Genomic DNA, 14994 nt, shown 5'->3' on the forward strand with positions numbered 1-14994 from the left:
GTGCTAAAACCTCTCTAATTTTGTTCTGCTTCACTTTATCAGAGTTGGCCTTTGCAGAGATAATGTTAACAATGATTTGATAGACTTTTAAAGCTACAGCTGCATCATTCCAAAGAGATATGAACATGCATCCTGAAAGTGTTTTTTTATTTAGATGGTAAGCCTGAAACCTTTTTTTATTTGTGCTATGTGCCATCATCTTGATCTATTTTTCACTATCTTTCTTTTTATCTTTAACATTTCAATATTTAGACATCTTAAGAAATCTCACAAGTGCTCCCTTTACTATGACTCTAAAAGTATTCGGATAGACCTTGTGGTTGCAGAAATGTACTAAAAAGTTCTCCTGTGGTTGTATTTGTTTTATGTTAGATATCCCTGACTCATCAAACTGAGAGCAGTTCACTGTCTACTGAAAGTACTTCATTTAAACGTCCAACTTACAGCTGCTGTGTTACTTGAGGCACCAGCAGGTCCAGGTGGTCCAGGAGGTCCTGGGGGGCCGGCTATGGTCAGACCTGCCACAACAAAAAGTCAACACTATCCATTCAGTTCATTTCAACTAATTAATTTTTCTAGCCATCATTAATCAGGTAACTGTGTGATTCAAACTGGCTACTACTGCACTGTAGCTGTACGTTTAAAAATACCTGAACCATATCTGAAGGGCAACCCAACTGGCCCTGGAGGGCCAGGGGGCCCAGGAGGCCCAACAGGACCAGTTCTGCCATAGCCTGGGACACCAGGTGGGCCTGGAATGCCTGGGCGGCCTGGAGGACCAAGTACTGAATCCCCTTTGGGTCCCTGAAACAGATTACAAAGAAAAAGTTATTGAATGCTTGTTTTTCTTAAAAAAAAACAACAAAAAATAAATAAATAAGTAAAAAAACAAGAAACTTCGAACTCACCACCAGTCCTGATCTCCCAGGGATACCTTGTTCCCCCGGATTCCCGGCCTCTCCCTTTTGTCCCTTATCCCCTTTGATGCCTTGGTCATCTCTAAACCCCTGTGAGTGTACACAGAGGCAAACACACTTTCATATAACAACAAATAGAACATAAATGAATAAGCACAAGAACATGATGTCAGAGAGATGATGAAAGATAATAATAATAAAAATGTTCCTGTGTGTAACATACCCAGCCTCCTCTGGGGATAAATGTGTCTGTAAAAGAACAAATAAGACCAGGGGACAGAGCAGGAAGTTAAAACTCGTGTTTTTTCTTTATTAAGTTGCAAAATTTTCCAAAAGCTAGTGGTTTAATCAAAGCAGGGTGGCTGCATTTAAAAGACTTAGCAAGCTCTGATCCTTGTCACTTTTTCTTTTTTTTAAGAAGTACTGAAATGCCAAATAATGTTTTTATGTTTCTTAGTAAGTAGCTGATGACTCACTTGGTGGAGCTGGTACCCCAGGAAGGCCCCTTTCTCCTTTTTCTCCTTTTGGTCCTGAACGACAGTTACCTTGTCGACCAAAAGGCAAACACATTCTCAGTGTTGTTCCTTAACTTTGGACCATTTACACTGCGACTAAGATTATATTACAATTAACTTTAACTAAGTTCCAAGGCAGGTAAAGGTGAGCCAACCTACCAGCTGCAATTGTTCCATCGGGATTAAGCTGAAATAATGTTGCAAAAACAGAATCAGGCTGAGTCTGACAAACTCTTTACATTACTAATGTTCAGTTACAGTCACCCATTCTGTAATGTCAATGTATTTATCACCATGCAAATGCAGACTCATGCAGATTTTTCATGGATGTGATTTCATTTCTACCTCAGTTATATCCTGGCACCAAGCCTTCACCTGTCCAGTGTTGGCATGCAGCATGCAGCGATATTTTGGAATCATCCTAAAAAGGTTCTGAGTAATAAAAGGTTAGAGTTTATACCGGTGTCATAAAGAATAACATGCAGGTTATCTGTGGAGAGGTTGTGAGAGAAAGGGAGTGAATAAGATAAACGAAAAGGTCACAATTTTTAAACTATGAGCAGGCAGATGATGTTTGATGGATGCCTAAGAGGATTCATCCTACACTCTGAAGCCCATGCCAAAGATGCATTCCAGCCTAACTGACATGCCCAAAATGAGCCATCTACTTTTATAAATTGCTTTTTATGTACTTATTTTTTTAAAACTTTTTCTAACAGTGACTATAATAAGCTCAAACTTTGTCTTTCAGTCGGAAACCTACAGGCATTTTGCAGTGGGGTCTGGGAGGAATTGGAAACACTGTCTTTAAAAACCAGGGGAAAAGAGAAGAGAGGATGTAAGCATATGAAATATGGAATAAAGCTGAAAATGAAGACTGAGTGAAAAATTGAATGACAAAGACAATAAATAAATGTGTCTTTTACTCCTTTGGGGCAGTTGAATATCCCTGGGCGACCTGGAGGTCCAGGAGGGCCAGGAGGTCCCTGAGAGGAGTAGAAGTTTTAAAGATAATTAAAAACTTTTAATAGAAAGAAAAAAAAACCCAAAACTTTTAACAGAGAATAAAACTGGCCAACAACCTAATCCTGTAAGCATCAAGCAGTCATGTAAAATGATAGAAATCTATTTACGATTGATTTGCATATTAGTAATCAGCATATTGTGTACTCGATATCCAAACAGCTTCAGTATTTTTTTGTGCTGTCAGTGTCATCCAGGAGATTGACTCACTGGCAGTCCTCGAGGGTCTCCTTTCTCTCCTTTAGGTCCCATCAGGCCAGGTTGACCCTGCACAGAGACAGAGGGATATATTTGTTATTAATTCGTTACAACTATGCATTAATTAAAGTAAAACTTTAGATTTGATGTCCAGAAATTCATGGATTTTTTCCCTTTTAAATTATGCTTTAAATACTCATTGAGCTTATGGTACTTACTGGTCGTCCAGGTAAACCAAATTCTCCTTTGACCCCTGCTGGTCCCATTGGCCCCTGTCATCAAAGAAAGTGACTGACTGACTGGAAGTCTTCAATACATATAATGCATAAACCATCCATAGAAGCAGAAAGCTTTTCATTTAATGGCATTTGAACAGCTGAAAAGTTGTTTTTGTTGCTTGCAAAGAAGACTTACTGGAATTCCAGGGGGTCCAGGAAAGCCGCTATCGCCCTGCCAACAAAAATACATTCATCTGTGCTGCGATTTACTGCTCATATGTAAGTAAATCCCAAAGAACTTGCATATTTTTCATTATCTTCAGTAATCCTCCATGAAACTAAGGTCTTAGGGAACTGGGTGAAAGCAATGACAGGAAGTTTTACCTTGAGTCCTTTGTGCCACGGCAGGCCAGACATCGTGGATCCATTTGCTGCGATGATAAATCCTGGCTCGCCCTTTTCACCCTGCATGAAAACACCAGTAAAACCATGTGTTGACAGATAAAAAGCAGCATGTATATACATGATACCAATATTGACTTATACTGCATCTGGACACAGAACAATAAGTGCACACTGAAGTAATTTAGACAATTTAATTTGCACAAATATCAAAAATTCTGTGTGCAAGTATAGTATATGTGCAACTCACTTTTAATCCTGGAGGTCCGTGCACACCTGGCAATCCCATGTCACCCTTTGGTCCCTGCAAACATATTGCAAATTATACATAATTACACAAGAGCTGCATACTTAGAAATCCACACCTGGAGGACATGAGTGACTCTGAAGCATAAAACAATCATTTCTCACAAGATCATTTAGTTTAGAGTGAAGGTTTTTTGGTAGATACTCACAGCAGGTCCCTGAGCTTCAAAAATCCCTGAGAAGTTGAAGGCACCATCTGTATCATTTAGTAGAAGCTGAAAAGACAAATGAGGAAATTTGTTAAGGGGGGAGAAAAAGACATGCAGGACATGTAAGCTGGAAACAACAAATTCCCATCATTTAAGAGGCTGGTAGTGTCAGAGATTTGCAAAAAAACACCTTTAATGAGCTGTGTTCCGATGGTACTTACATCCTGCAAGTTAATAATGGGTCCTGGCGGTCCAGGTGGCCCTGGAGGACCAGGTAAACTAAATCCATCTTGTCCAGCCTCTCCCTTAAAAACAAAATTAATGGTTTAGCAGTTCTGTAAATTAAATACATTCTGAAATAGCTTTTATAAGGGATGGTTTCACCTTTTGTCCTGGATCACCTCTGTCCCCCTTTTGTCCCTGTAGATGTATGCACAAGATAAATAAATCCACAATAAATTTCACACTTTCTTATTTCAAATTGTAGGTTTGTCATGAATATCACGTATCCAATCTCATCAATCTGATCAGATAATTTCTGTATCAACTTCCAAAATATTTCCATCATTTAGACTGATGTCAATAACGTTTACTGAAGAACAAGTCTTCAAGAACATGCTGCAGATTAAAAATCCATTCAGAAGCTTTAATAATACAAACCTCAGCCCCTTTTAGTCCATCCAAACCTGGCATCCCTTTTTGCCCTGTAGGACCTGGCTCCCCCTGTAGGGAACATTGTCAGCAAGAGTCATGGACATGAGCTGCGTTTTATCATGTAAAAATGTAAAAAAAAAGCAACTTGGCCTCTTCCTTCCTCACACAGAAACATTTCTCTGAAACAGATTTGGGGATAAATGATTAAGATTTTTGTGCTGCAGTAGACTGTAAAGCACAACAAAGCTAACTGTGAACCTGTTAAAGGACAACATCCCTATCCTCTTAAACAGCATGCTGCCCAAAGCTGTTATCTCTCATCAGCATGAGGCTGCTCACTAAAGAGCTGTTTAATGACCTAAAGGCTCAAGACTTTTAAGAAGCTTGTCTGATTTGTGCTGAGATATCCTCAACATCTTGTGAAGCATAACAGAAGGACAGCAGGGAGAAAAACCTGGCAGCAGACTCACCTTTTGCCCTGGCTCTCCTGGACCACCCTGTTACAGGCATGAAAGGGACAGAATAAAGAGAGAGAAATCTTTGAAATAGATGTGTAGCTGCATGTGGAGAGAAATGTATTTTGTCCATGTCCTGTAGGCTTCCTTGTACCCCAACCTGAACATAGACCTAACACCAAACTAAGGTTTGCAGATATCTTACCTTGGGTCCTGGAAGTCCAGGAATTCCTGGAGGACCCTATAAAAACAAACCAGTTGAATACATCAGCTGTTTGTGCTGTTTAAATGAGGATGCGACACAATCAGTCTGTACCACACTTGTACCTGTTGAACTCTAAATGACATGAAATCATCCAGCATCCCAGATCCTTCCAAATCCTCAAAAAGAAAAAGAAACAAACATGATTAATTAGTTTGTCTAAAAAAAAATCAAATATTATAACCCTGCCTCCTGCTGCCTGGGAAACTATTTAAATCAAAGAGCTCTTTCCTCTTGCACTTCCAGTCATGCTGTGTGGGGCTGACCTTTGTGTTTCAGTCAAAAATAAAATAATAGGAAACACACCAATCTGCTTACTTCAGCCATAGTTTGCAAAACATGTTGGAACACATTGAGTTGCATTTCAAAATAACAAACAAGTGGAATGGATGCTGGCAAAATATGTATATTAGCACACCAGCGTTGGACACCTACCGCAAACACTGGGGCATAGCCTCTAACTGTGGGTCCTGGGGGCCCAGGAGGACCAGGAGGCCCCCTGGGTCCAGGGTGCCCTTCTGGACCTGATGATCCTGGCAGACCTGGAAATCCTGGTGGACCCTGATCTCCCTGAAAAAAATTATGCAAATTGCACATATTGTAGTTTGGCTGTTAAAAGAAACAAATCAACTGCAACCTTAAGACTCACAGCTTCAGTGACACAAATTATTAATGTGCAGTGTGAATAACACAAATGATGGTACAGAACAGCGGCATAATAATTACTGCTAAATACGGTAATGATGCTTCATTATGTAGTCAAATAAGCAGTAAACACATCTTACCTTTGGTCCTGGTTGCCCGCTCACACCAGACTCTCCCTATTAACAAACAAATGAAACATAATAAAATCACATTAGCTACAGTGTTGACTTGAGACAGACTGTTGTTCCCTGTTTGCATTAAAAAGCAGAGCAGCTTTCACAACTCAGACTTGTTTACACTCGAGCCCCCATTAAGAGCTTGGCTCTTTGTGCAACGAGGGTTTGTAGTTTGTGTGTGATTGTTTCTGCTAACAGAGCGCTAAGAGGCCTGCACAAGGGAAATCAGGAGGCTCGTACAAAAGTTAACATGGCAGAAATCACACACTTGCAAGCGCCAGGTCGAAACTGGTGTGCCGTTTATATATAAGTCATTTGCTGAATTCAGTGTTTATACCAATAACAATGTGGAAAAAAATATCTAAACTTAATAAGTGACCATAGCAGCTTAAAGTTTGGAGTGTTAGCCTCACCTTTTCTCCCTTCTCTCCAGCAGGCCCTGGATCACCATCATTTCCATCGACTCCCTAAAAGCATGTCAACAACTTATTTATATTCCAAAATTTGGTTTTATATATAAGAGGAAGACAGACAGAATACAGTCATGTGAAAAAGAAAATACGTCGTATGTATCAGGAAAAATTCAACATCTCTAAGAATTGTACTGTCTCTGAAAATTGAAAATTGTGTGTGTGTGTGGGGGGGGGGGGGGTGTACCTAGTTTTACCACACTTCTAGTTAAATAAATAATGAGAGTTTTATGTCTTGTGATGTTAATCTGAAGCTGCATCACCTAATTTTAAGAAACCACAAGGAATTTTTACTATACACAAAAGCTTAGCATCAAAAGGATTTTCCAGTTTCTTTTCACATGACTGTGTAGCACAGTTTGCATCATGCTTCATAATTTTGAGGAAAGGTGGATTCTGCATGCAAGCTTGAGAAGAACTGTAATGAGAATGTGTAAAAAAACAACTGATGATGTCCCAAACCTGAAGTGAACAAATTATTTATAAAGCAAAACATCTGTAAATAAACCTGTGTATTATTCAGTGCCCCTCCTACACAGTTAGTAAAAGCCTCTAAAAACTGAGAAAAGACACATTTACCCCAATAGATGCTACAGCTGCAACCATATTGAAGCTCCTGTTGTTCATTACTGGAGTTCCTGCCAAAAAACTGCCGCACAAGGATAATGGAAAATAAGTATGACCCATGAAGATATAAAAAGCTCCTGATGAGCTTGCTGCAAAGTATAAAGATTTAATGATGAGCTCAAGACAGATATATAAGTGCTTTTTAGCTCAATTAATGTGCACACACATTTCCTCAATGGTCTCTCTCTCTCAGCTTTTTAATGTTTCTCATACTGTGCAGCAATTAATGGCAGGAGGAGCAGTAAATGAACATGGGGGTTTTCAAAATTGGGGCAAATACTGTCTTTTCAGCCCCTTAAAAAGGGCTGTTGATACCTGACCAGACCCTGACCCAAACCCAGAACCGGAGCCACTAAGCCACTCCTCAATCACCTGAAAACAGAGCTTATATCAGTAATTATGTGCACATAATCAACTTTAGACCAAAAGCTGCAGAAAAAAAAATCCATCATTAAGCCTTTTTTAAGTTTATTTTTTATTTTACTTTATAGATTTTCTGTTGTGTTTTTTTATTTATTTCTTTAAAGATGAGATTCAGACTTTTGGCAAATTCTACCTTAAATTCAGCTGCATCCAAGCCACAGATCCTCTGACCACTATTTCAGAGATATTCCAAAAAATGCTTCTTCATAAAAAAATATATATATATAATAATAATAAAATAAAATAAAGAAAGAAATATTGTATATGTAGCAGTCTTTCCTTCCTGGCTAGTTTGCAGTTTTATCCTGCTGAACTGGTTTACCAGACCCTGTACTCCTCTCCTATACCAGATGGCTGAAGGATGTCATGTTCAATTTAAAACCAGAAAAATATTAAATATACCTTTAGGGTGGAGGAAGGCAGGGTTCAGTAGGCATTTGTATCTTATTTTATGTAACTGGAACAAGTTAATGATTCATAAACGCTTCTGTGTGTAGGAATGCAAGAACGTGGATTAATATGCAGCTACATGTATGACTTTTTTTTTTCTTGTTATCCTCATTTCAGCCAGCTGTAGCTCGCAGGGCTAACAATAGAACTAAATGATAAAAATAAAAAGGATTTTGGAGGACGGGTGGAGAACAGCAGAGAAAGGGGAGGTGGTTGATTGTCTTGTGTATAAGAAAATGTTCAGATTTCTGCAAAGAAATATTTAAAAATAAACTCTTTACTCCTTTGGTATATCTTCACTCTTTCATTGAGGCAAATCAATGATGAAGTTGTCTTCATATGAGACACAAGTATCTCACAGAGTTTAATTCACTACTTGCCCTGCAGAAAGGTGCTGTTTGTTTTTTTAACTGAAATGTTTTTGGTCAGTGATGCCAGAGAGGAAAATAATAATAAATGATAAACTCACAGGCAGTCCTGGTGCACCTTGCTCTCCGTCCTTTCCATCTCTCCCGGGAACCCCAGGTGGTCCAGGCAAGACATGCTTAGCTTCAGTCCCTGGGGGACCTGGCACTCCTGGGGGACCTGGAGGCCCTGGGGGACCCTGATAACCACATGACACCACAAATGTCAAAAAAGTACTTTGCGTGTGTTCCTTTATTCAGTGCCATGTCAGGAAGTGACCTGCAGAGTTAACGCCTAATTTCACTTACTCGAATAATCTCTGTGTCACTGTCAAAGTCTTCAAATCCAGACCCCTCCTGATGAACACACCGTATGTCCAATCACAAGTCAAAACGAGGCACAGATCCTTCAGATCAGAACTAAAACTAAAGGGTTTTAAATCATAAATGTTTTATAAATATGCTAAAAGGTTTACAAAATGATAGTAAAAAATATCAACCGGGAACATGGAAGACTTGCTAGGGTGACCAGGAGGTCCAGGAGGACCAGGAGGGCCAGGCAGTCCAACACCAGTATCACCCTGTAAGAAGCAGCAGAAGCAACATTTGCATTTCTTTTTGTGTTTGTAAACTAAAAAAACAGAGTATTATTAATAAAAATACTGGGTTTATCAACCTTTTCTCCCTTGAGACCAGGGTCTCCTTGTAGTCCAGGGAATCCTGGTGCTCCCTGGGCAAAAAGGAAGGTAACAGCTGGGCTCAATGCCACATCAGATATGAAGTGTTACACAAAAACCCAGATTATGGTATCAGGAGTGAACTAAGACTGTCTGCACTACACTGTAATGGCAGAAATCAATAAAGGTAACAAGACGTGTACTATCAATGCTCACAGGCGCTGGAGCTCAAATTAGTGTCTCTGTGTTAAGAATGACAACACAAGTGCACCAGATTTCACTAGAGACACTGAAAATGAGTCCTAGAGGAAGGAACATATAAATCTATAGGACTGGGAAGGTTTTACTTACTGGGAGACCAGTTTCACCTTTAGTTCCCTGGAGAACAGAAACAAAAAGGAAAACCAATTCATCACTGTACACTGTGACCTGTAAACCTGATAAACAACAGAACACTGCAGCTCATGTTCTGTAAGTAGGAAGCTACGTGGTCTGAAAACAGGAGGTGAGTGTTCAGCAAACAGATAAGACTCACAGGTTGTCCATTTATCCCAGGATGTCCAGGAGGACCTGAAGGTCCCAGTGGTCCTTGTGGACCTCGTGGTCCAGGCACTCTTCCTTCTCCTGATGCTGTTCCTGGTGGGCCAGGGGGTCCTGGAGGTCCAGCTGGACCTGGATCTCCTCTCTCCCCTTTATGCTCTGGAGACACCTGGAGGGACTGGACATAGGAAAGACTGATGGACTAATTCTGTTATCTACAGCATGACATTAAACACACTCCTTTTTTTCTTTTCTTTTTTTTCTTTACTTTTCTTCTTCTTTTTGGAACAGGTTTTCTCTATGAAAATGACAGGACACCAGAAGCTTAAATGAGGAAGAGCCCTCTCATGTTAACTAGGACATTACTGCACAGCAGGATTTTGGCTGCAGGTTGTGCAACTATAAAACTACACAGATGCCAGTTATTCAGTTCCTGAATATAACAGTTAAAAACATAAAAACATACTTACAGTGTCAGGTTTGGAGGCAGGAGAAGCTGTCTGAAAGGATGTTACTGTAACAAAATGAATCAAATTAACAAAAACAGGAACGAAAAGAGAAGCAGGATAGGTAAGAGATGGAGCTGCACTGCCTCTTCAGCACCATCTGCTGGCTCATTTTTAAACTACAACAGCAAAAGACTACAACCATCAAGCAGTATCTAAACATTAAAAAACAAATCATATATACATATTTTACTTTCTGCTGTGGTCGTCTCCCCTTGTCCAGAGGTCTCCCCAATATATTCATCTTCATCATCACTGAATGACACATCAGTGGGCGGAGCTTTGACTGGAGTGCTGTAAGTGGGGTCCAGCTCTGGGAAGGGCTGTAATAAGAGACAAAATAAAGGATAAAATTAGATTTAACTAAATTATACGAGAGAAAAAAGTAAGTTATCATCTAAAAAAAACTTTAGTTAGTTACTCTAATTTAAGATCCATTTTAAGATCTGTGTTCAACTTCTGTCGTTCTGGTTTTTTCTCTGTCAGCACTTTCATCTTTTCCTCCAGTCCAACAAAACTGCTGCTGAATGTAACAGGAAAAATAATGCAAGACAACAAAGTGTTTCCCACAGTTGATGGAAAATATTTTTTTTCAGAACAGATCTAACATTGGCATCAGATTCACACTGAAAGCAATATGTTTTCTGTGTTTTTTCCACATTGCACCAAGCTGCCTCTGAATAAAGAATTACTTCTGCAAAATCTGTTGCTTTGATAATATGTTTTGACCTTATGTCTGAGAAAATATCTTCAACAGAAAAGGAAATAAATCTCCACCTTGTCTGAAGAGAGATAAAATCCGTGGTCCTGTGGAGGAGGGGCAGCTTTTCTAGTAGCTCAAATAGGCAGAATTAACTTGTCCATGCAGTGGGACTGAACTAAAATCACTGATATACCAATACAGTTAAACCCAGGTAGCATCAGGGCAGTCAGAAACTTTAATCAATTAAAGTAGTTGTTTCTGTCTCCCTTTAGGTGAGACACCGATCAAGATTATTTCTCCACAGAGGTAGAAAGACATAGCAAAATTACTCATTTATTTAATTACAAAATGGTAATCAAAATATTTCAAATCCAGTTTAAAAATGTATTCTCCCGTATATTTTGATGGGGTGTTTGTTTATAATTGCTAAGTCCAGTCAGACAGGAAATGCATCAGTTGTTTCACAGAGCATGTTGGCCAAGTTACTGCATTTATCCTCAAAGCAATAATTTGCTTATTTGTTTTCTTGCCAAAATTTAGATGAGAAAATTGCACAACTGATTTTTGGTTTGTAAACATGGAGCTGCAGCCAGCATTTAATTACAGCATAAAAAACTACAGCCTATATGTTTTTGCCATAAATGAAGATTTTTAACGAGCTCTTTTTATAGTTGGATAAAAACTATTTTAGTCAATATTTACTTTAAAAGTCAAAATCTTGAGTTCAGTTCACTGAATATTAAATGTGTTTTTATTCCTAATGAATTAAATTGGTTTTAGTTTCTTAGCAAATCGATTGTCAGGAGTTATTGGGTAAAATTAAACTCTCCTCCAAAGAGATTTTCCTCCAAAAAAGCACTGCAATGTTGCACTCTGTGCTTCTTTTACAATATCTTCACAATACATTCCCATTCCTTTATCCATTCCATGAGCAACAAACAGAGGAGAATTGCCCTCATATGGTCAGTGAGCTAAAACCCACTGTGTAGTGTAGGGAGTTTGCTGGTGTATGACACAATCTTGGAGAGGAATATGAGAAATATTATCTTGTGCCAGAGTTGGTGATAAAGGAAGAATTTCCAAGCCTGCTTTTAGTTAAACAATGCATAATTTGAAGTTGGACTGGCTAAATGATGAATTTGCTGTCATTTGAGGGACAGACTGCTGACCATTTTCCTTTTAACAAACTTTTGCCATTTTGGCACCACTAGTTTATTAATGTAATTACCAGAAATATTCAGTGTTCGATCTGTTTCTTCACTTTCAACCTCATTCCCACATATCTGGGCCTCATAGATCTCTGTTTTCCCACAAGGTCAAACTCACATTTTGACATTGTTAGTCTGTGCCACTGGTGAAGTTACCCTCTTCTTTTTGAAAACACAAAGGAAAAGCAGGTATTGTAGCTTAGCTGTCATGCAAATGTACCAGCACTTAAAATACTTCTAATCAACGGATAATATTCTGTTTACATTTGTTTTTGCACATCAAATTTACAGGGCGGCATGGCTCAGTAGGTTGTCCTGCAGCACAACGGTTGCTGGTTCAATCCCCAGCAGTCGAGCTCATGTCGAGGAGTCCCTGAGCAAGACATCGAACCCCTAATTGCTCCTGATGGGTTGTGGTTGAACACTTTGCATGGCAGCGTCAGTGTGAATGTGTGTGTGAATCAAATTTGTATATTAAATAAAATGGGAACTGCTGGTTGCCTCCAAGTCTCACAGTAACAATAAGATAGAGACTTGGACAGAGACAAGCTACCACAGATGCTCAGCTGAAGTTATTCATGTCAATCTTCTCATCTGACTATTGGCAAAATATGAAAATAATAAATATCCCAGAGGAACCATTTCTGTCAGTATAATAATCTAGCCATCCTTCCCCATTTCTCTCCACTCTGTGCCCTGTTGTATGTCTTGGAGACCACATAACTGGCAGGGAGCAGCACGTATTTACCATGTTTCAGCCTCCAACAGGCCTGCAGGGAAAAGAGCTGCTTTCTTTGGTTTAAGTCCAGCTTAGTTAAAAGGCTAAAATAAAAACAACACAACAACAGAAGGACAGTGTATGTGTGTGTTTGTGTGTGTGTGTATATATACACACCATTGGATATTCTCTCTCCTCCACAATTTTCTTCACTTCATCTATCCCCTCTAAGTCTTCATAGTCACTGCCGCTCCCATATCCAGAGGCCTGATGTGAACATGAAAGTGGGAAAAAAAAGGAAGCAGAACATAAACTTGGACAAAGAAAAGATTGACAGAAAGAAACCAGCTGAGTTCAAGCTGTTGGTTGAGAAAATTTAATCAGGAAATGGGCCAAAAATACATCTAAGAGAGAGAAAAAGGCTTGTTTGGTTCCCACAGTTTCAGTCCTGATATGGAGGGTAAACAGTGATTTATCTTTAAAAAAAATTAAAATCACAACATATCTGAAACGATAACACTTCCAAACATTATTATATTCATAAGATAAAAAGAACTTCACAGATGACTAGTCCTGAATGGAAAAATCAAGGAATAAATTCAAATACTCTGGCTGAGTTTTTAAAGAACTAAACTTTTGATACTTGGGAATAAAATTATCGCACTAACATGACAAAATTAAGTTTTTGTTCCCCTATTAATCATTACACGGTTTACAGAGTTTAAAGTGGCATCACATCTGATGTGACTGTGTACTGTGGTGACAACTCTGGTGTAATCGGTGCTAATTGGTCCACACAAACTCCATAATGATATTTTTATGGATGGAGGCTGGATAGATTTTAATATATTCTAATAATGGGTTGGTGAAATTGCTCCAACTTTCCAAATTCAATGTCCAACTTGCGCATCTTGAGGTTTAAAGCTCAAGGTGTAAAGTGCTCAGAGATGGCTCAGACTTTTTAAACCTATTTAATAAATAAATGAATTACTGTTAACATTTCAGACAGCTTGCAGTGGATGTGCTTGATTGACATACTGCAACCTTAGTGCCCCTCTATACATGGGCACAGAGACACTGAAATGATTTATCAGATCCTGTCTGGTTAAAGAAAAGCCCCACAGACACTCGTGCTGAAGCGTGTGTCTACTTTTTGAACATATATTCATTTATGGACTGTTCATATTTTCATGTAATACCCTAATTCCACCAGCAGAGGGAGTAACAGCTCCAGGTTTCTTCCTGAAAGGTGCCGTAACTTTGAAGTTTGAATATGTAAATGTGTGTTTTCATACTAACTCACATAAGGATCATCTTCCTCACACTGGTCATCTGGGGCCGTGGGATCTGACTTCAACACCAGCTGCTGGATGGAACCCTGGAGAGGATGAGGAGTGGTGAAGGAAGAGGAGAGTCAGTCTTTTATTGCACGATAATTTGGTTGATTATGTGTCATTAACTTTCCATCATTTTCCCACACACAAACCCAGTCAGACACATAAAATACAGAATGAACAGAGTCTCAAAAATATTTGGCCGCAGCTGCACATGTTTGTCCGGAAAAAAGCATTTCTGTCTTTTTTAATCAACCCCGAAGGACATAAGGATTATCGCCCACAAGGCTTCATCTTTTCAAGAGTCAATATTGTTATTTAAAGCAATTTTCAGCTGTTTTATGTGCTCTTCTAACTGTGACCTGACATTGTGGCATCTGTCTGGGGGATACCAGAAGAGCCGCTAACCAATACCAGGGCTAGTATTAGCGCCCTGTCTTTGAGGCTGGTGTTGTAACAGCTGCTCCATTATCATCATCCAACAGACCTGTACCACATTTTGACACCTTAACCCAGTCATTTCATCTGTATGAAGAGACAGAACTGACAGTGGGTCGACATTAATAAGAGTATGAAGAACTGCAGAACTGAGATCAGGCTTACTGAATGCTCTGAAGGGAGAAAAGAAAGAGTGAGAGATGGAGAAACAGGTACTGTAACTGGGATGAAAGAAGGCAGATATCTTGCTCTTGATTTAACAGTAAATGTGTTTCTTATTACACATCTTTACATCTTCTATTACATCTTCCTCACATCTATATATATATATATACATATACATATATATTTCACCTGGATATGATTGATTATTGTTTCTCGATTAATTAACCTTTTATTATGGTACTGAAGGAGGACGTTTCTGCAAATAAAGCAAAGGTAGATATATCTTGCATGATTTTCTGCTGGTGACAGACACATTTATGAATGTCATGAGTTTAATGTATGTCTGTAAAAGTCTGAAATGCATATTCCCAAGCTCCAATCAACCCAACGCTTTCAGGTGATAAAATATTG

The 14994-nt window shown here is 39.0% G+C and overlaps 1 protein-coding gene across 3 annotated transcripts in view; it reads right to left on the minus strand.

The window, feature by feature from the left end:
* The window catches only part of LOC121629129 (collagen alpha-1(XVIII) chain-like), a 57160-nt gene that overhangs the window by 3518 nt on the left and 38648 nt on the right, over window positions 1-14994 (minus strand). The window contains exons 6-38 of one of the 3 annotated variants that reach the window (XM_041968698.1): window positions 13950-14024; window positions 12824-12913; window positions 10211-10340; window positions 9982-10025; window positions 9507-9689; window positions 9323-9349; window positions 8971-9024; window positions 8795-8875; window positions 8604-8651; window positions 8360-8494; window positions 6334-6387; window positions 5885-5920; window positions 5535-5669; window positions 5165-5218; window positions 5043-5078; window positions 4853-4879; window positions 4389-4451; window positions 4113-4148; window positions 3950-4033; window positions 3729-3794; window positions 3524-3577; window positions 3256-3336; window positions 3068-3103; window positions 2872-2925; window positions 2666-2722; window positions 2359-2418; window positions 1778-1864; window positions 1592-1619; window positions 1394-1462; window positions 1141-1166; window positions 909-1007; window positions 651-804; window positions 445-518 (exon numbers count right to left, since the gene is read on the minus strand). In XM_041968698.1, the coding sequence (XP_041824632.1) occupies window positions 445-518; window positions 651-804; window positions 909-1007; window positions 1141-1166; window positions 1394-1462; window positions 1592-1619; window positions 1778-1864; window positions 2359-2418; window positions 2666-2722; window positions 2872-2925; window positions 3068-3103; window positions 3256-3336; window positions 3524-3577; window positions 3729-3794; window positions 3950-4033; window positions 4113-4148; window positions 4389-4451; window positions 4853-4879; window positions 5043-5078; window positions 5165-5218; window positions 5535-5669; window positions 5885-5920; window positions 6334-6387; window positions 8360-8494; window positions 8604-8651; window positions 8795-8875; window positions 8971-9024; window positions 9323-9349; window positions 9507-9689; window positions 9982-10025; window positions 10211-10340; window positions 12824-12913; window positions 13950-14024 (2337 nt within the window). Of the gene's footprint in view, window positions 1-444; window positions 519-650; window positions 805-908; window positions 1008-1140; window positions 1167-1393; window positions 1463-1591; window positions 1620-1777; window positions 1865-2195; window positions 2238-2358; window positions 2419-2665; window positions 2723-2871; window positions 2926-3067; window positions 3104-3255; window positions 3337-3523; window positions 3578-3728; window positions 3795-3949; window positions 4034-4112; window positions 4149-4388; window positions 4452-4852; window positions 4880-5042; window positions 5079-5164; window positions 5219-5534; window positions 5670-5884; window positions 5921-6333; window positions 6388-8359; window positions 8495-8603; window positions 8652-8794; window positions 8876-8970; window positions 9025-9322; window positions 9350-9506; window positions 9690-9981; window positions 10026-10210; window positions 10341-12823; window positions 12914-13949; window positions 14025-14994 lie in introns of all 3 variants that reach the window. The other 2 variants (XM_041968699.1, XM_041968700.1) reach the window with 2 other exon arrangements.

Source organism: Melanotaenia boesemani, chromosome 18 (assembly GCF_017639745.1).
Source record: "Melanotaenia boesemani isolate fMelBoe1 chromosome 18, fMelBoe1.pri, whole genome shotgun sequence".
Lineage (NCBI taxonomy): Eukaryota > Metazoa > Chordata > Actinopteri > Atheriniformes > Melanotaeniidae > Melanotaenia > Melanotaenia boesemani.